Genomic DNA, 20,067 nt, shown 5'->3' on the forward strand with positions numbered 1-20,067 from the left:
ACATCATCTAATTAATTTTCCAGCACTTCTGGAGTACCACAAATTAACTGAATTACAGAGAATCTTCTCTTACATTCTTAGAATTTATTATCAGATTCTGTCTTTAGACACTCTTTCTTTCCAAACCAAATCCTTGCTTTATTTAAACATATTGATTAAGAGCAGCTAATTAAAAAATATGTGCATATAAATATCTATCAACATCAGTGTTGTTGAGCTTGATTTATTATCTGACACTTTGGATTTGTCTAAAATAGGCAAATAGAAAACAGGAGAATTATTTTCAGGCAAGTAGGGGAAAACTGAAAGCTCTAGTTCCTTTGCAAAGTCTAGAAGCATAGCATCTTGGTATAATGGATTTTATAGGTCCTCTGGCTCAACCTCTCATCAGGAAGCCCTTTTTTTTTGATATTTGATCAGTGAGAAAGAGTGAATTTTGGGTAAACAAAGAAGGTAGTTGAAGATGAAGGGGATGGCTTTACATTTTGAAAGGTGAGGTCTGTAGCATTAGGGTACCTGATTCAGATAAAAATATATCCTTATGGAAGTCAAACTAGGACTTACATCACTAGCAATGTCTCCTGAAGCCTTGGCTGCCTGCACAGAAATTGCATCAAGTGGAAGGTCATAGCCTTTCTTCAAAGCTTCTTCCCATCCAAGTTTATAAAGTTTCTGAAAATTATATAAATTATTTAGCAATAATTAGTGCACATTAAAACCCCAACAGATTACTGAACAAAAGTTTACCTAGAGATTAGACATTAAATTCTAACATCTACCTTATCTGTAAAGATAGAGATAATAATGAAACAAGCTGTTGCATAGAAACACTGACTTAGCAATCACATAATCTAGCTTCAGTTTTTTGGCTCTAAGAAACCACCCTCCACTCTCCAGGGGCATAACTGAGCATGGACTTTTCTGTTCTGATACAATGTGGGCATATCAGGCGTATCAGTTATCTTTCTCTTGCTGTTAAATACAGTCTGAGCTCCCTATTTTAAACACAGATGTTATATAATTGGTAACAAAAAAACACAAACATTTAATTATTTAAGCAATAAAAATAGTAGGTGATGAAATGCCTTTTATTAGGGGCAATAAATGAATTAACCTTTTTGAGATGAATTTATTAAATAGATGCATGTGTGTTAAAACTGGATCATAATAAAAATAGCTGAAAGTCATCCAGTACCTACTGTGTGCCAAGCACCTTGCTGACAGTGTTCCACGAAATTTCTCATTTGGTCCTCACAACAATTCAATATCATAGGCACTTTTATGATCTCAATTTTAAAGAGGAGAAAACTAAGGTTTAGATGCAATATTAACTCATAAATGGCAAAGCAAAATGCATACCAGGTCTGTTTGATGCAGTTTTTTCTTTCAAAAACTATTTATAGATTTTCTGCTCTGTGCCAAGCACAGTGAATACTGAGATAAGCAAAACAGGCACTGTGCCTGCCTCCATGGAGCACACAGTGGTAGTGAACCTCTTGCTCGGATCCACCATCTTTTGCAACATTCGTAGGCTAGCCAGTGTGAGTCATTCATTTCCATTGTTCCAGCATTTATATCAAATTTTTTTAAACATTACATCATTTAACAAGTTTAATGAGCTCCCAGTCAAATTTTTGTATAGATTTACCTCACTGTAGTGGATTTGATTCTGCTTGGCTTGTAAAATATCTGGTGTATCTGGCATCACATGAATCTTGGTTTTATCTTTGTTCCAGTCAATGGTGTATAAGTGCTAGGAAGTTAAAAAAAAAAAAGACATTTTAATTTGAATACCTGTTTTAGGACAAACAGGAAAAAAAAGATAGAACAGTATTTGAATGTGTTCAATATGAATTAGATTAAATTGAGTAGTATATGACTCAGAGAAGACATTAAAAACAAACTTAGATTTAAAAAATAATCTTTTAGGTATTTTATGTCTTCTAGAATGTATTGAAAGTACTTAAGATACAATAATGTTAAAAACCAAATAATTTCTAACTCAATTAGGAGGGCAGGGGAAATAAAAATAAGAGGTAGTCAGCAGAAGAAAATGGTGTAGGGACACGTTCTGAAACTCTTTGCCGCTGCCTGGAAAGGGTGTACCGAGATTCAAGTTTCCAAACAAGAAGCAGAGGCGGCTAGCCCTGCCTGGCTGGAAGCTGTATGGAAGGACAGCGGTTCAGTCTACCTTGTTCATGGTATGTGCGTTCTGTTTGGCAAGAACCATGTCCATGGAGTCGGTCAGCTTCTTAAACTGGAAGGTGCTAGGGTGCTGGCGGTATTTCTGATCACTGGCATATTCAGTTGCTTTCTTGGCCTTCTCCACTTCTAGGGAACCAGCTGGACTCCAGCCAAGCCCTTTGTACCATTCATTGTAGTCCTGTTTATATTCATTCTATAGAGAGAAGAGGCAAATTCTACTTTACCTTATCAATCTAGACACAAAGCGGTGACACAGAGAACTGTGATCTCCTTTCCCATACTAGGAATCCAACCATCACCCAGAAAGAAGAGAGCCTTACATCACTCTGTACGCGGTTCATATTCCTGGTCAGCTCAATGCTCATGGCATCTGGAAGAAGGATGTACTTGTGAATCAGGTGCTTGTAGTTGGTGTTGGTGATATTGGCTTGAGCATCCTTGGCAGCTGTGACACTGAGCATGTCGGCAGGGGTGTGGTAGCTGGTCTTCGTCTTCTCATAGTTCTTCTTGTACTCCCGATCAGATTGCATCTTAGCCACTTGCATGGAATGGACTAATTTGGGGTCATCCTCAAGACTGCGGAAGCCAACCATTTTGCCCCTCTCCTTTTCATAATTGTGTCTGTATTGATACTGCGAAGAAAATTTGCATATTCAGTCAAAGCAATTCCCTTGAGTAGAAATCATTCTAGTGCCAATATTCCGTATTTCACAAAAAGTAATACCTGTATAGAATTCTGCATTTCCCGAAACACACTTTTCATGTTTATTTGTGCAACAGTACTCACAGCTATACTTTGTGAAGTAGATAGCAAAGTTATCATTACTGCCCCCATTTTATAAATGAGTAGGCTGAGGCCCAAAGAGGTGAGTGACTTGCTAAGGTCAGTAAGGATTAGAACCCAGATCTTGTGATGATTCATCACCCTGACTTCCACATGTGCTCTGGTGTTAGTGTTAAAGAGAACTTTAGTGGGTGATAAGAGTACAGTAAATCAGAGCAAAAAGCAGAATGTTCTAAGCAGTTTAATGCTGCTTGGCAAACATCCAGTCTGTCTTAAATGATAAGAATAGGCTCAGTTATGAGATATATAGTATAATTTTATGGTAGTTTTATTTGTGGAGTTCCTTCTCTTTTAAGACTCTCTATTCTGGGTTAGTGGGGAAATACATTACTACTTATGAATGCTTCCCTCTATAGAAAGGAGACCCTGATACAGGGAAAGCTTCCTATTCTCTGTGTCTCTCATGGGTTAGACAGCAAGTCTGGGGTAGGAGCTGGGAGAGCCAAATCGCTCCAGCATAATAGTAAGAGAAGAATTTGCAGTTCTCAGGACAATACAGGAGTAGGGTAGGGATGGATAGGTAGGAAAGATGAAGAACAAGATGGAAGTAACTGGGTGGGGGTGCTGAAGAAAGAGTGCTCTGAAATACGCTCTCCTGTTACCCGCAGACCATTCAGTGCTCACTGTGAGCGGATTTCACGTGGAAACCACCAAATGAAAGAATTGAGTTTCATATAGGTGATAGGTTATAGCCGCCGTGTATTGGCACACCAGCTCTTGGGGGGGGAAAAGCCCTAATTTGTAATGTTTGTCAATTTCAGTGGTGTAAATATTCCCACCATGGCTGATGTCAGGTTACTAATAGTTTAGCAACTCATTTGCAAAATTTCTTCTCATTTATTAATCAGTAGTCATGAGCCCAAAAGATCAAGCCCTCTAGCACACCACTCCAGGAGACATCCTGTCGGGAAGACAGAGCCTATGGAGCGGGAAGCAAAAACAGCAAGTTTTTCACCAAAAAAGCTTGGTGAAGGGCTTTGGATTTCTACAGGCCAGAGTCTTGGTGATGGGGTTCAGAGTACATTCACCTAGTTCTCGGGAGTCAGGGAGCAGGTATCTATGTGGTCAGCATTCTGCAGCTAACATTCTGTTTTTTCAGGAATACCAGAGAAAACGAAGAGCCCAGCTAAGAAGCATTCACACAAGAGAATGTGGCTATTGCTAGCAGGCACACTTTTTTTTTTCTTCATATTTTATCCACTCTAGAGTTTCCAGAACTCAGCCCTTATTATTCTGGTAGGTAAAACCCCCAGCCAGGTTATTGTTTCCCTCCCGACTTACATCACTTGCAATATCTCTTGAAGCCTTGGCAGCTTTGATAGGAATTGCATCAGCTCTGAGATCACAGCCTTTCTTTTTAGCCTCTTCCAAAGAAAGCTTGTAGAGTTTCTGTAAAGAGAGGCAAGGTAATAGTTTTCTTCTGAATGGGAAAGCTTAAATTTCTTTTAAAAGGGTCAATTAGCACTGAGGCATCATTTTTATTTTTGAGCAGAATCCTTCATTGGTGGTTCAATAGCTGAATCTTCTCACTAACAAATAACTGTGCTGAAAAAAAGAAATCTATTACAAACCCAAACATATATTACTTTTACTATTAGGTTGTAAATACACTTTTCAAAAATGTGAGCCCAGTAGATTATTCTTGATGCATTTTATTAAGTAAGGGTCAAGGGAAGGCTTCAAAACAGCCATGTTCTTACATCAAAAGAAAACTTAACTGATTTGTAATTGACACTTTTATTTATATAATTATGTGGACCCTACAATCCAGAAAAAAGTCAGCAATCCCAAATCCCTGCGTAATTCAAACAAAGAAAAGAAAAAAACACCGCAGGATTAGAGGATTTCCTAGCAACTCTGGTTAGGATAAGAAACGAAATAAAGCACCACATTTTCTAACATTATGGGCTGCATATTAATTGTAGGGCATGCCCCAAATTCTTCTAAATCTTCATCTCCCGTTTCCATTTGATTTTTCCCAAAACTTACTCTCTCAGTCTATCTCATAGGCCCAGTGGAAGGACTAGCATTCTCACCTTCTTGTTCTCACCTCCCAGTCCCGAAGCCCTTCACTTCACGCCAATTCCTAGTCTGATGAGCAGTACCTGCCCCCTCCAGTCGCCCTTTAGGTTCCTAAGTGCTGGACCCATGTCCCATCGATAGGCCCACTCCAACTCTTAGCAAAGCCAGATTAGAAAGGGAAAGATTCTTATTTGTGGATTCCACCTTTATTTTCAAAAGATTCACTCTCAAAATTGAGAGACGTTAATTAGTTAATGTCCTTTTACTGGTTCCAATAGGTGGGAAAGAAAGATGGCAGCAGGGGGATTATACTTACATCACTCATGTTAATTGCATTTGCCTTTGCCAGAATAATTTGGGGGATATCAGACATGATGTGGACTTTGGTCTTGTCAGCCTCCCATGCTTGTTTATAGAGGTGCTAGGAAGTAAAAACAAGTATAAAAACAAAAACAACAAAACCCAGTGGAATTTAGTGTTTAAAATCTTAAAAGGAGCTCATATGTACCTTAAAAGGTACATATATATCCTTGTACCTATCAGTATTTTATGTATTTTTATTAGCTAGATCTTACTTCTTAAAAATTTAAATGGAAAACGTGCTCAATAAGAGAGTGGAGAGGGTCTAAATAGGAAAGTGAAGTGTCCCATCCTTCTGTTACACAGATATGTGCTGCTTTAGCCTTGTGATCCAGGCATCTTCTTGGATCCTATTGAAGCAGCTAGGAAGCAGGGATGGGCTTCAGTACCAGCTGGAATCAGGCTAATGGTCCGATTCAGCCCCATCACCTTCTGCTAAACCTCACCTTAGATAAACAGGACCTGTTTTCAAGATTCGCATTAAAAGAAAGAGCCCACATTTATTTTATTATATCTGTTGATTCAAGTGGTTCATTGACCATTTGGGGACCACTAATTAGGACTAACTTCTATCTTTTTTAAACTACAAGACCCTTTTTGAAAGTAAACATTAACTATAATGTACTAAAACTGTTAGCAAAAGCTGTACATTAAATGTAAGACCTGCCTGGCTTCTTCCTGATGCATATGAAAAGCAACATTACTGAAAGACTTACTTCATTCATAATTTTTGCATTATTTTGAGCCAAAACCATGTTCATTGAGTCCATCAATGAGGAATACTTCAAAGTGTCTGGGCGTTGGCGGTACTTCTTTTCACTAATAATCTCCATAGCTTTCTTGTTTTTCTCAGCCTCCTGGGAGCCCAGAGGGAGCCATCCAATGCCCTTCATGAAATCAGCATAGTCAGCTTTGTACTGATTCTGCAAAAGAGTGACAGTGCAAGGATGAGAAGAAACCAGAACGCCCAAGAACCATGAGTGGGTATTTAATATTCCACAAGTTCCACTTCAAACACCAATGGTTTATTAAACTTCAACTATTCTCATCCCTAAACCTTATCTTCTTTACATTTCCTCACATGAGAAGTTAAAAACAAGCAGTAATAATATAATATTGCATGTCAACTATACTTCAATCAAAATAAATAAATAGCAGTAACTTTCTGTGATTTGTCTGGTTCTCTCTTTGCCTTTGTAAAGAAAAAGTGCTCAGAAACACCAAATAGGTTTCCTTGCATGTGACTATTATCTCATGACAGATGACTATGCTGGCCTAACTTACAAAAATTCCCCAGTTCTCTAGGTTAATAGAGGACTCATGGGGATCCCGATTCTCCCACTGTAAGTCTTTGATCACCCAGCCCTGTTACAACTTCCTCAGGAATGCCAGAAACCTCACTGGTATTTCATGCAGATTTTGTTATTTTCCCCTCAACTCTGGACATTTTCCTCTACAACTATACTGTGGCTGCTTTCATTTGGGCACTTACGTGCCTTCCGGCAATTAACAGCTCAGCTCTTATATTCCCAAAGAGAAAAGTAGGTTTGGTGTGGCTTGCACAGCTGTGGTTTGTAACTTACATTTACTTCCCCCAGCTACCAAATGGCCTCTCTGGCTGAACTTGTGGCCCTACTCTCTGTGCGTCCCTCGCATTCATTCTAACAGCTGCCACAGCCATCGCCTCCTATCAGTATTCATTGGTAAGTAAGGCAGGCAATTACAAAGTTGGAAATAGTGAAATGAAAGCTGGCTGAAAGTGAGGGGAGGGAGCTATCAAACTTTCTTCCTTCTTACTCCTCTATCAAGAGCCTTTTATACTTCTGACTCTTTGCTAGACACAGTTCCTTCAACATGTTCTTTCTGAAGCCCAGTTTCATTTGCTGTGGCTGAACGCACCATCCAACAGTGCTCACAGCAAGAAGGGTCGAGCACACGATGAGTTTCTAGAGTTGACCCCTTTTTGTTAAAAGAAATTAATTCAATCTAAGGTAAAAAAACGAAACACCCATTGGGAAATTACACATGCATTTCTTGCAGGGCTTTCAAAATGTTACTACTTAGGGTCATTCACGATTGCTTATTCTCCAGAGCAAATGCTCTGCAGATGTCATGGGTGTCACGTACGTCACTTTGAATCTGCATCATATTTTTGGCTAGTTCGAAGCTCATGGCATCGGGAAGCATGTTGTAGGTATGGATCAGGTTCCTGTAGTTAGTGTTGGTGGCCACTTCCTGAGACTTCTTGGCTGCCACCACACTTAACATGTCCACCGGGGTGTGGAAGGATGTCTTGGATTTCTCATATCCCTTCTTGTATTCCCGGTCTGACTGCATCTTGGCCACCTGCATGAAGTGCACCAACTTGGGGTCGTCCTCTAGGCTCCGGAAGCCAATGTGTTTCCCTTTGGTTTGTTCATAGGCTTGCTTATATTTGTACTGTGCACAGAAGAGAAAGCATGGTGGTGAAGATAATGAAGGAAAGAGAATAAAATATAATTCACTGGATGCATTAGCTTTGTCTTAGGTGTAGGGTTTTAGGCCTACAATAAAATTAGAAAAAGAGTAGCTCACAGGGGGAAGGAGCAAAATCTTTTTACTTCAAATTTGATGCCAGACTTTAGTCCATAGAAAGAAAATGATCTCAGAGTTTATCAAAGAAATGTGTAAATAAGTTGGTTTTGGTTGCTTTAAAAGCATCTTTTCCCACTCAGCTATCTAATCAGCAGAAAAAGCTGCAGACACGATTTCTCACAGTACATCTTTAAACCCAGGAAAAGGCCTGGTCGTGGGTCCCCTGGGAAAAATGTGTACATTGCATCCCTTAGAATTGTCTATAAATGACCTGAATACTCTGAAAGCACCTTATTTTACAACAAGACCAGCCACTTTTTATACGAAATAATGAGCAAGTGATTAGAGGGTCCTTGGCCTGGGTGAAGGGAATTGTTTTGTGTGTTAAAAGGGACGATGCTCCCACTAGTCCTGGGAAGGGCTGGCCACAGCTCCTGAACACACACAAACACGGCCAATTCCTTCTGACTTGCTCAGCCTAGAGGGTCCAGCGGAAGCACTTACATCACTGGCAATGTCCCGAGAGGCTTTAGCAGCCTTTATCGGGATGGCATCAGGTGTCATGTCATAGCCTTTCTTCTTTTCTTCTTCCCAGCCAGCTTTGTACAGTTTCTAAATGACACAACAGAAAAACACCAGCATCTTGTTACTTGGGTTATAATGAGGATCCTGGTTTCGAAGTGGCTGGCATGTAAAAGACAAGATATTCCAAAAACATCTGCTCACTTCAACCTTCTCCCCTACTTTTGCCATTGTTGCTGTTAATGTACTTACATCACTCATCGTGATCTGGTTCATTCTGGAGAGTAGAATGTCTGGGGTATCAGGCATCACATGAATAGTGGTCTTGTCTTTGTTCCACTTGTCAGTGTAGCGCCTCTGCAACCAGAAAGACAGGCACGTGATGGTACAGCAAGATTGTACAAGTTACAAGTTGTAACAGTGCCATCAAGAGGAAGAGACACACTATGGCATCTCTCTACGCTGGCGGACAGTGACTGCAGCGGGGTGGGGGGCTTGGTAATAAGGGGGAATGTTAAAAACACAATGTTGCTTATGTGAAACCTTCATAAGATTGTATATCAATGACATATACTTAATTTTTAAAAAAGGGTATTACACCCAAGAAAGAGGAAGAGACACAACTCCATGGTAGAAGAGGCTAATATGATATTGGAAATGGATGAAATAACAAGAAGATGGGCTGATGAAACTGGACAAACAATGAGAAAATGTAATTATCCAACAAGGGAGCCCTCTTCCGTGGAAACAGCAAATGCCATCTTGCCCTGACCTCACACTCTGGAGTTTTGCGGCTCTGTGCACCTGAGCATGGTGCTGACCGACAGCCTGAGGGTCAGAGTAAGTGAGTGCTCTCTAGGCATGAGGCAAGCCACAGAACATCCCTCTCGCTACCACACTGCAGCCATCAGGACAAAAATGCTGACCAAGACGGTGGTGGCACTGCCAGACCCACTGGCATGGGCCCTCACGAGCCTCAGGCTGAGGCCAGCCGGTGAGTCCTCACCTTGTCCATGATCAGTTTGTTACTCTTGTTAAGGGCTTGTTCCATTGTGTCCATGGCGTAAGTGAACTTCAGCTTCTCAGGATGTTGCCGATACTTTTTCTCACTGAGGATGTCTCCTGCTTTCCTCGCCTTCTCCACCTCCAGCGACTGGATTGGTATCCAGCCGATCCCCTTCATCCAGTTGAAGTCAGATTTGTATAGATTCTTTAAGACGAAAAAGGAAATTTTCATTTCAAAAAGAGTTAGGGCTTGAGTTTCTTCTGCTAGATGACTTACTCATGATCTAAAAGACAAACACACACACACACACACACACACACACACACACAGGAGGGGGCAGAATAACTTGTTTTTTATTCCCTACTGTCTTTTGGGAAAAAATTAATTATAAAAGTGATTGCATTCATGATGGTTTTTGAACAGGAAATCTTGACCTAATAAATCCTTTTAAAATTAACTTTCTTGGAGGAAAAGTTATAGAATTCTACACTGGAAGGGATATTATATAGCACCTGTTTGAGCCTCGTACTTTTTCACAGATTGTGTCATACATTGGGTCTAACATCCAAAGTTTTAAAGTGTGTGTGTGTGTGTGTGTGTGTGTGTGTGTGTGTGTATAAATTTTTTGAAGTTATGTTTAGTTCAAATGAGTGAAATCCTAAAGCTCCAAATCCTGGAGAGAACCCCTAATCACAGTGGGTCTAGTCAGGTTTAGGAATGAGGAAGTGGAACTGCCCATTTCTCGGTGTGTTCTCCTGCCAGCTGTAGGTGGATAACTAACTGCGCTGACAATCTATTGACGAGTACATACGTCACTCTGAATCTGCATGGCGTTCCTGGAGTGCTCCACATTCAAGGCATCAGGCAGCAGAGTGTAGCAGTGGAAGGGCTGTCTGTAGTTGGTGTTGGTAACGACCTCCTGAGATTTCTTGGCTGCTGTCACACTGAGCATATCCAAGGGTGTGTGATACCTGGTCTTGCTGGCTTCATAACCCTTTTTGTATTCACGATCGGACTGCATTTTGGCTACATTCATGTAGTGGACCAGTTTAGGATCATCCTGAAGACTGAGAAATCCAATTTGCTTGCCTTTGGCTTTCTCGTAAGCCTCCTTATATTTGAACTGTATGGAAAAGAAAGAAAGAAAGAAGTTTGATAGGGTAGATTGTAGGAAATACTGAACTGTTAAACTGAATTTATATGGCAAAGTAAGAAATGGGCAAATTCAGTCTGAATCTGGGTAATGCCCAAGTTTTTTAGGATTTAAAATAAACAGTTAGCAAAATATTTCTAATGGATGTTTTTGAGATCTGCTCTGGGAATAATTAAGAATGGAATAATTTATAGTTTATATCTAGATTATTTATCAGTAGGTTCTTTGAATATGCTCAAACCTGATGACTTTGTTTATTAAGGATTTGGTGTACTTTTTATTATCTGTTTCTACAGTTGATTTGCATTACCTTATAAAATATTTGCATAATCTTGAGTAAATTTCAGCAAAACCTTTATCTAAATTAGTGTTGGACTCCAAATGAATACATTTTTACTCTATCAAGATATTACATCAATCTATACAGAAAATAATAAATTTTTAAAAAGTAATTATTTAAGATGGTAAACAACTAAAATTTTGTTATTTAAAATACTTTCTAGTTCTATATGTAACCAGGTTTTTTGGGGGTGTGAAAATTATATTATTTTAAAATTGTATTCTTTTAAAACACTCAGAGACTTTTTTGATTTAGTGACCTTTTAGTGTACCAAGGTTTTTTTTTCTTGACAAAATTCATGAAACAAATCCAAAATAAAAAGCAGTTTTCAAGTTCATAACAATGATATGAATGAGAGTTCCAAATATTTCAGTTTAAAACATTTTTCTTTTTAACAACTGTATTAAGGTTTTAATGATATTTAAATGAAGCAATATACAAAAGTCATATTTTGTATTAAGTCCTAACTTAAGACGTTAGGAAGTATTTTTATTTTATAATTTTTATTTGCTTTTTAATATAGCTCATGTAGCCTCATAAACCATGTAAAGATTTTTTAAATATTGACAAAAAGAGTTTACAACTTTAAAATTTTGGAATTAGACTTACATCACTGGCAATATTCCTTGAACTTTTTGCAGCAACAATTGGTATGGCATCTGATCCTAAAACACAGCCCTTAGCAAGGGTTTTCTTCCAGTCTGCTTTATAATGAGCCTTGAAAAAAGGAAAGATTATTTTACTATTTGACCCAACTAAAAGAGGAATGAAACAGGCCAAAATCTTTCTTATAAAATATGACATAATATATCCTTTCTATTAAGAGTTCACAGAGTTACAGCTATTAGTTCATCTTTTATTTATCAGATTCTTTTAAGAAATCAGTAAACTATACACAGTGTGACTCAACAGCTTTAAAAATGTATATGTGCATAACAAATCAACAGAAAGATAATGCTTTGAATGTGGGACAACAGATTTTTTTTCCAAAACTTTTTGTATTTTCCAACTTTTCTATAATAAGCATGTAATACATTTGTTTTCTTGTACTTTTTGTAATGAAGAATTTTAAACTTACAGAAAGGTATGGATACTAAAATAAAAAATTCTGCCATATGACCACCCAGCTTTAATTAATGTTTAAATATTACATATGAAAACAGGAAAAAATTTTTAAATAAACCAAAAGCATAGAAATGAGTACCAAAAAGTATCTATTTGGAGGTAAAAACATTCTTCCTTAGATGATAGGCAGAATGACTAGGGCATCTTTTAAGACATAAAAACCAATTTTAACCAGTTTATGCTTTTAAATTAGAATTTACCAACATATTTTTTAAAGCAAAAGGAAATAATTCATAATAGTGAATGTAAACATCACCACCAATTTTGTATCTAGACTGCCTGAGAGATGCTACTTACATGCAACAAAAAAGAGCTTCTAAAGAATATTATAACAAGCTTTTAAAAAGGTTTTAACAAGTGACAAAAACAAATGTTATATATAAAGCAATACTTATCCTTACCACAGACCATGCACTACTGTATTTTCTAGTCTTGTCTATACCATTTTGTTCCACTTTTAAAGAAATGGAACACAACCTACTAGATTGATTTTATAACTCATTAATGAGTCATAGCCCATAGTTTGGAAAAGTCTGCATTAAGCAAAATATGATGACAGCTTCTATACTCATATTCTATAATAAGGGTTAGATCTTCAGACTGTTAGTTAAAAAATTGGGCTCCATACATTGAGAGCAAGGAGAGAGTAAAGAGAGAGGCAGGCCACTCCAAGTGGACAGGTTTTATAAGCAAGAGAACTTACATATGACGCTTGTCTTGGGTGCCTGCAAGAGGGCTAGATCGCCACACCCATCCACCAGAATCTTAAAAGTTTGTATAGAGGTCTTAACTGGTTCAGTCACTGTATACTATTCCGATTGCATTGTTCTCTCAAGCCTGTATCCTTGAAAATGGCTCCCGCTGTGGAAACGTGGGCAGAATGGGCATTGCAAGGACAGGGGAGGGATGAGGTGCCTCCAGTTGCCCAGGTCCAGCTCACAGGTCAACCAGCAGTGACATCCTCTCAAAGACCTCCTCCAGCAGAGACTCAAAGGGCCCACACTCAGTTTGCTTCCCTTAACACTCTCAATGCTAGAGCTTCACAGAACTGAAAAGGAGGGGCCCGTGTTAGCCATATTGGGCTGACCCAGGCCAAATACTCACATCACTCATATTGAGGGCATTGACTTTGGCTTGAATAAACTGAGGCAATTCGGGGTCCATAGTGTACTTGTGCTTCAGTTTCTCCCCTTCTATCTTGTAGTTCAACTAAATAAAAGGAAGTAGCAAAGGTCATCAGCTGACATAATGTAAGTTTCCTCAAGCATGCACTCCTTTAAAAAGGAAGGCTATCATTTGTGTTTTTCCATATGCAAGTCAATTACTTATACTATCATGTGGGGGTGTTAGACCTATTCAGTTGACCATCCACCAGTATTCATTGGACAGCACTGTGGGTCAGGCAGGGTGGTGGATTCTATGTTTAAAATGCTGGAAAAGGCAGACCTGTCCTCTTGAGAACTAATGGCACAATAGAGGAGATAGACAATAAACATAAACTGTAAGACAGCTAGAATTTGTGCTGAGTTGTAAATAGAATAACTTTAGGAAAGAACCAAGGGGTCAGCAAAACTCACTAAGGAGGCAGCATTTATGCCCAGACTCAGGGGAAGGAGACGGGTTGGGGCAGAAGAGCATTCAGATCCTTCAGCCCAGAAGGGCCTGAGGGCAGCCGGCATCACAGGGCTTCAGGACACCGAGGGGCCCATGGGGGGGGGAGAAGGGCCACAGAGCTGAGAGCCTTTTCAGCCGAGTGAACAAGTTTAGATTGTATTTCAAGTTCATGAAGAAGTTACTAAAGGGTTTTAAGTATGAGAGGGCGTGATTCGCTTTATGCTTTAAGACAGTCCTTCTGGTTGTCATGTGTGACCCCTGACAGGGAACCAGATATCAGGTTACTGCGGGTGCCCACACGAGAGAGATGGAAGCCCGAACTAGGGCAGGTGGAGCTGGAAGAGCCCCACCAGGCTGGCTGGGACAGATGAGGAGGCTAACTCAGCAGATGTACAGGACGCGGGGGTCCACGCAGGGAGGCACCAGTGGTGACTGCCAGGCTCCTGGCTGGAGTAACCAGGTAGGGCTGTTGGCCTTTGCTGGGATGGGGAGACTTAGCGGGCATACAGTTTTCCAAGCTAACTGGGACAACACAGTGAGGTGACACCTCGGTCAAAAAAAAAAAATCAGAAGAATCTACACCATTTATTAGCACTAAAACAGAATTAATGTTGACACATCTATGGTAAAGTGGGAGCAGTGACTGGCCTGAAAAATAAAATCCACAGATAATCCTCAAATCTGAGCCAAGCAAGGCATTCCCACCTTTCAATATCTGGGACTAAAACACAAAAAGTCTTCCCTTCTTTGCTCTTGACTTCCTCTTCTCTCACTGGGGGAATAATTTAAACAGAACACTGAAATTACCGGGCGAGGGGAAGCACTGAGCATGTAATTAGGCTCTACGAGTGAGGATACAGATAGATCTGGGCTCAGAAGCGAGACTCCGATTGCTCTGAAAGGCAAGTGCTTGGTCTTCCCCAGAGGCCTCTCTCTAGACTGCCTCTCCGAACCCAGAGCTCTTATGCAAGAGGATTAGGACATTATGCCTTCTTCCCCTGTGTAGCTAAGTAGGACGGCTGCAACGGAGAGCAATCAATAGCTTCGTTTGTGGTTCAGACAGTCACAGATGACAATAGTAATTATTTCATTGCACATGTATAATGAGGAGGGGTCTGCTTATGAATAGCACAGACTCTTTACATTTGGAAAATAAAATGAATTCAGAAAAGCCTCCTTCTCCCCTCCCTGTTCTACTTATGTTCAAGTTCCGAGTTGTTTCAAAGTAAAACCTTTCTATTATACCTCTGAAAGCAGTTGATTTGCTAATATAGATGTTGAGTTAAGGGGGATGGTGGAGTGGATCCGTGGCAGGAGTTATTCAGGGACAAATCCTTTTGCAAGAAAACCACTTACATCACTTAGCTGCTTTGTGTTCTGCCGAGCCAAAACCATGCCCATGGAATCAGGCACACTTGTGAACTTGATGGTATCTGGGTGCTGACGATACTTCCTCTCATTTAAGGCATCACCTGCTTTCCTGACCTTCTCAGCCTCCAGAGAACCAATAGGGATCCATCCAATGCCTTTGAAGAAGTTGTTATACTCGTCTTTATACACATTCTGTAAAAGAGTAATTCAAATGAGGAGATATCCTAGAAAATATGCAAAGGATGTTTCTGAAATCTGCAATTCTACTCAGGGGAAATGATTTGCAACCCTTTCAGCATGCCTGTGTCTGTAACAGAGCTTTTGACTATGTCTGCCACAGAGCTCCTCACACAGAATTTGGTAATAAGAAAAAGCAGTTCAGTTGTTAGAGTACATTAAGTGACACAGAGGAAATCTATGCCACCTTATTTTCACAGGTACCGCTAAAAAAAAACTGTGTCTCTTTTGGCAATAAATTGGGCTTCTCTTTTGATTTCACTGAAAATTCTACAACTTCGAATTTCACCTACATTGTCCATCTAGGCTACTCCTGATATCAGTTGGGGAGAGACATTTTCATTGAGCAACAGTAAATGAACATCATTTTTTTCCTTTGCAGAGGATGATTTTTGCAGAATTCTGGCGCCTGCAGAAGGAAATGCCCTGAATATTAAACACTTCCCCCATGCAGCTCTCCATGAATCATGCTGCAATCACAAAGCCTTTCTGGTTCCTTTCAGATGACTCATTACATAGATTTACATGCATGAGAGTGTGACCTTGAGTTAAAACAAAAAAGAGGAAAATAACTTTCCTGAATACAGAAGGAATAAAGATACTTTGCAATATACATATCACCCCAAAGCAGACCTGCCAGGAGCAACCATTTCCTCTTGTTGAGAATAAAAGTAGCTTATGTACTTAATGGAATATGGTTTTATCTCTGATTCAAAAGTGAATAAAGACAATGTCAATGATTATAATAGGAGCAAAGAAAGCCAGCAAGAATACAGCTTGTCTACCCTGCCTACATTAGATTTTCAATAATGATTGTTTATTTAAAATGCATTTTTCAAATATCTTAGCATTTTGTGAAGTCTAAAAATGGGAAGAAAGGATCATCCCAACAGCTCTGGGTCTGTGAGGTTATAAATACTTACATCACTCTGAATCTGGTTCACATTCCTGGTATGCTCAAGGCTCAGGGCATCAGGCAGGTATGTGTAATCATGGATCGGCTGTTTGTAGTTGACATTGGTGACAACATCCTGGGCCATCTTTGCAGCTGTAATGCTGACCATGTCCCCAGGGGTATGGTAGCTGGTTTTGGTGTTCTCGTAATTCTTCCTGTATTCACGGTCAGACTGCAACTTTGCCACATTCATGTAGTGGACCAGCTTGGGATCATCCTGGAGGCTTCTAAAACCCACGTGCTTTCCCTTTGACTTCTCATAAGCTTCCTTGTATTTATACTGCAGAGGCAGAATTTGATTAGCAAAATCGTAGGCATTGATACCATTAGGTGCAGCAATTATATTCACACAGAAAGACACCCAGAACATTGTGACTTTCTGGAAGCTTATACAAGAAATGCAAACCATACACCTCCACACACACTCCTCAGAAAGCTCAGAGTGAAAACATTTATTTCCGACTCTGCCTGGTTACAAATGGGTGTCCTGAAAAATTCAGGATCTGTTTCTTTCTTTGCTATAAATCCTGTAGATAATTTGATGGAGAACTTTACTTAAAACCAATTGAGTTTTCACACTTGATATAAGCATGGCACATTCCAAATATGAGACCAGTACTTCTCGGTTTTCCAGGTTTTCTTGAATTTTCCTAATCCAATATGCTATTTCACAGCACGGAATATTAGAAATCACTGAGAAAATCTTCCATTTCCTGTTCCCACCGGCCTAGTGAAACGTACACAAAAAGTGTAGAGGGTACTCTAAAGAACCCTACATGCAAGAGTTTATACTCAGATTTTCTTGGGGTAGAGGATGGCAAACATTACTGCATCTGTTGTCTCAAGTTGACCGAACACGATTAAAGCAAAAACCCTCTCTCTCAAGGTCCATTTAGATGCTGCACAGGCAGGAAGCTGGGCCATCACGCACCCCATTTCTCAGCAGCTACTCATCTCCAAGCTCAGTGCTGAAGGCAGCGGCAGCTGTTAAGGAGCTGCAGGCAGAACCGCTGTGAGCTCACCTCATCAGCACAAACCTAACTGCAAATGCCTAGCTGGAACCAGCAATGAGTTGTAGACTGAGCTATGCTGTCTGTAACAGGACAAAACCCTGAGTTTTATGTAAAGGAATTCAAATCCACCTCAACTCTGCAGACACCGTTCCTGCCATTCAAGAAGGAAAACAAGAGTTTGGCAGGCAAAAGGATTGCCCAGTAGTTTCTGGCCATGATAGGAAAGGCTCTTTGCAAGCCCTAGAAAAAATGATAATGTCATACTTTAGACTTCCACTTTCTCCTTAAAATAGAAATGTGTTTCATAGTAATGTGCAAACCTTTGAGGAACACACTTCAGTATCCTCCCTCCAAGGAAAGCTGTAGTATTCCTACACTCCTACCTCTCATGTGGCCTGTACATGGATAGATTGTTTTTTTCTCTTTTCTCAAACCGTAATTGCATCCCTTGGAATAGTGTGTGACAGTGAAGTCTACAGGGCATGTTTGCTTTTTGAAAACTTGTTTTTCAATGATGGCAAGAAGTATAAGTGTATGCTTTTTGTATTGAGATGAAATGGGCATCAATTTACATAAATTATGTAAATTATATTCTAGAAAAGTGGGCTTTTCCCATTTAGTTTATAAAATCTGTACATTTTCTATAACATCTTGGCAATCTTCTTAATGTAATTATGATGCAGGCAATCATCTGGATTTAATGCACTGGTGTCAGTCAGGGTATTCTCACTGAAAATAAATGCGGGCTGTCAGGAGACGTGTCAGTGAAGGTAATTTGGCCTATGAATCAGGGGAGAAAGCTGCTGTCAGATTTATGACAGCTTTACCAGATCAACTGAAAAGAATCACAAAACACTGAAAAAGTGGCAGGTTTCCAAAACAATATTTTGCGGAGAACTTGAATGTCATTAATTCAACATATTGTTTTCAATGTGGTATCATTGAAACGAGCACACATTTTATTGCTTTTAAATATGCAATCACTCAGATTTCACCTGAAATGTTTACTCACATCACTGGCAATGTTTCTTGAGGCTTTGGCTGCAGCGATGGGAATAGCGTCTCCCAGCACATTGTTGCCCTTGGCTATTAGATCATGCCAGTCCCGCTTATAACAGACCTGGGATGGAAGAGGAAATAGCATGTTAGCATGCTGTGTATTCATCAGCTAAAATGATTCCTCAACTGCTGGGATTGTTTTGTTCTTTTCCAGATACAAGCTAAAGGAATCTCCTGTAGGACATACTGTTTTTGGAAGTCACGTTAGCAGAATGTCACACTTTGTATAGCATGAAATCACTAGACTCTGCACTAATTAGTCACCCAAATCTGGTTTTTGGCACATATAGAAGAGGGGTACTGAGAAACTGGAGTGGGTCCAGAGGAGAGTAATAAAGGTTCTGGAAACCATGGTATGTGAGGGTCAACTGGAGAACATGAAGTTGTTCAGTCTTAGGAAGGTTAAGGGAAGACCTGGTGGTTAGCTTTAGAAATTAATGCTTGTTATAAAACAATGAATTTCATTTCTTCTTATTTTTCTGGAGAATAATAACCTTCTCCACATGCAATACTAGGAAAACTAAGTAGAAGTTCTAGAGGAACAGATGTTGGGCTCACATAAAGAAGAATGTTACATCCTTTAGAGTTGTCCTATACTTGACAAGGCCAACTCAAGAGGTAGAGAGCCATCATCATGAGACATGGTCCAATGTGAGTTACATGGAAAATTGACCTAAATACTAAGTAAGGCCCCCATCCTACTCTAAAATTCTAGTAGTTTATTATCCGGTCTAGATTTCACACCCATCCAAGACCCTACTTACATCACTTATATTGTAAGCATTGCACTTGGCCTGGAGAAACTGAGGAAGATCAGAACTCATAGTGAATTTATGTTTCACATCTTCTCCTTTAGCTTTGTATAAAACCTGCAACACACAGTTCCCAAAAATATAAGCATTACAGATAGTACAAAAAAAGGAAATTACATTAATTGCATGCTTAAGGGAGTTATTCTTAGCAAAATCCCCCACTATTTCTATTGTTAAAAACCATTCAAGATATTTTCTTATTTTAAAACACTCATGCTTGTTATCTTTAGAAAAACCCAGAATGTTTCTGCATTTAAATAGAAAAAAATCCTTAAGAAAATAGAAATCTCTGATTGTCAGACATTAATGAAAAAGAAGTTCAAATGTGAAACCTTAACATGAATAACAGAATTTACCAAAGAAAAGTTCATTCTTTGCTAGTGAGGATAATAGCTTTGAAGGTTTTTTTTTTTTTTTCTGTTTTTGGTTTTTCATTCTTAGAAAGTAGTAGTTAAAATGTGTCTTTTACTTTTGCCAAAAACTTCCCAATTATAATTATAGCAGTAAAAGCATATAATTTCCTCATAATATGAAGGTACTTTTATACAAATCCAGTATATGGAAAAGGTTCACCATTTTATATATACCCTATTTTTTTATCTTAAAGATGTTTCAAAGACATCAAAGTGTATGATGTAGAAATCATAGTGTATCCTACTCTTGGTAAATTAGGAAAAGAAATAAATTGCTTATTTTCTAAAATTAAAACAGAACCAGAATTTTAATATATTTTCAATCTCTTTGTTGTCCTTTGTCATGTGGACCCCATTCCCAAGGCATGTTTATGTGGGATGTCACAGGGAAACTTGTGTGCGATCACAGGTAAAGTCTGAAATGGCTGATCTAAATGAATCC

At 39.3% G+C, this 20,067-nt stretch overlaps 1 protein-coding gene across 30 annotated transcripts in view; it reads right to left on the minus strand.

Moving 5' to 3' along the window:
* Nucleotides 1-20,067, minus strand: part of NEB (nebulin) — a 199,472-nt gene that overhangs the window by 127,782 nt on the left and 51,623 nt on the right. For all 30 annotated transcript variants that reach the window (XM_073241429.1, XM_073241446.1, XM_073241444.1 and 27 more), the window contains 18 exons: nt 19,165-19,269; nt 18,354-18,461; nt 16,297-16,608; nt 15,122-15,328; nt 13,256-13,360; nt 11,636-11,743; nt 10,345-10,656; nt 9,534-9,737; nt 8,780-8,884; nt 8,510-8,617; nt 7,559-7,870; nt 6,148-6,354; nt 5,388-5,492; nt 4,331-4,438; nt 2,526-2,837; nt 2,192-2,398; nt 1,649-1,753; nt 565-672 (listed from right to left, as the gene is read on the minus strand). In XM_073241429.1, the coding sequence (XP_073097530.1) occupies nt 565-672; nt 1,649-1,753; nt 2,192-2,398; nt 2,526-2,837; nt 4,331-4,438; nt 5,388-5,492; nt 6,148-6,354; nt 7,559-7,870; nt 8,510-8,617; nt 8,780-8,884; nt 9,534-9,737; nt 10,345-10,656; nt 11,636-11,743; nt 13,256-13,360; nt 15,122-15,328; nt 16,297-16,608; nt 18,354-18,461; nt 19,165-19,269 (3,138 nt within the window). The remainder of the gene's footprint in view (nt 1-564; nt 673-1,648; nt 1,754-2,191; nt 2,399-2,525; nt 2,838-4,330; nt 4,439-5,387; nt 5,493-6,147; nt 6,355-7,558; nt 7,871-8,509; nt 8,618-8,779; nt 8,885-9,533; nt 9,738-10,344; nt 10,657-11,635; nt 11,744-13,255; nt 13,361-15,121; nt 15,329-16,296; nt 16,609-18,353; nt 18,462-19,164; nt 19,270-20,067) is intronic.

The sequence above is a fragment of the Manis javanica genome, chromosome 7 (genome assembly GCF_040802235.1).
Source record: "Manis javanica isolate MJ-LG chromosome 7, MJ_LKY, whole genome shotgun sequence".
Taxonomy (NCBI): Eukaryota; Metazoa; Chordata; class Mammalia; order Pholidota; family Manidae; genus Manis; species Manis javanica.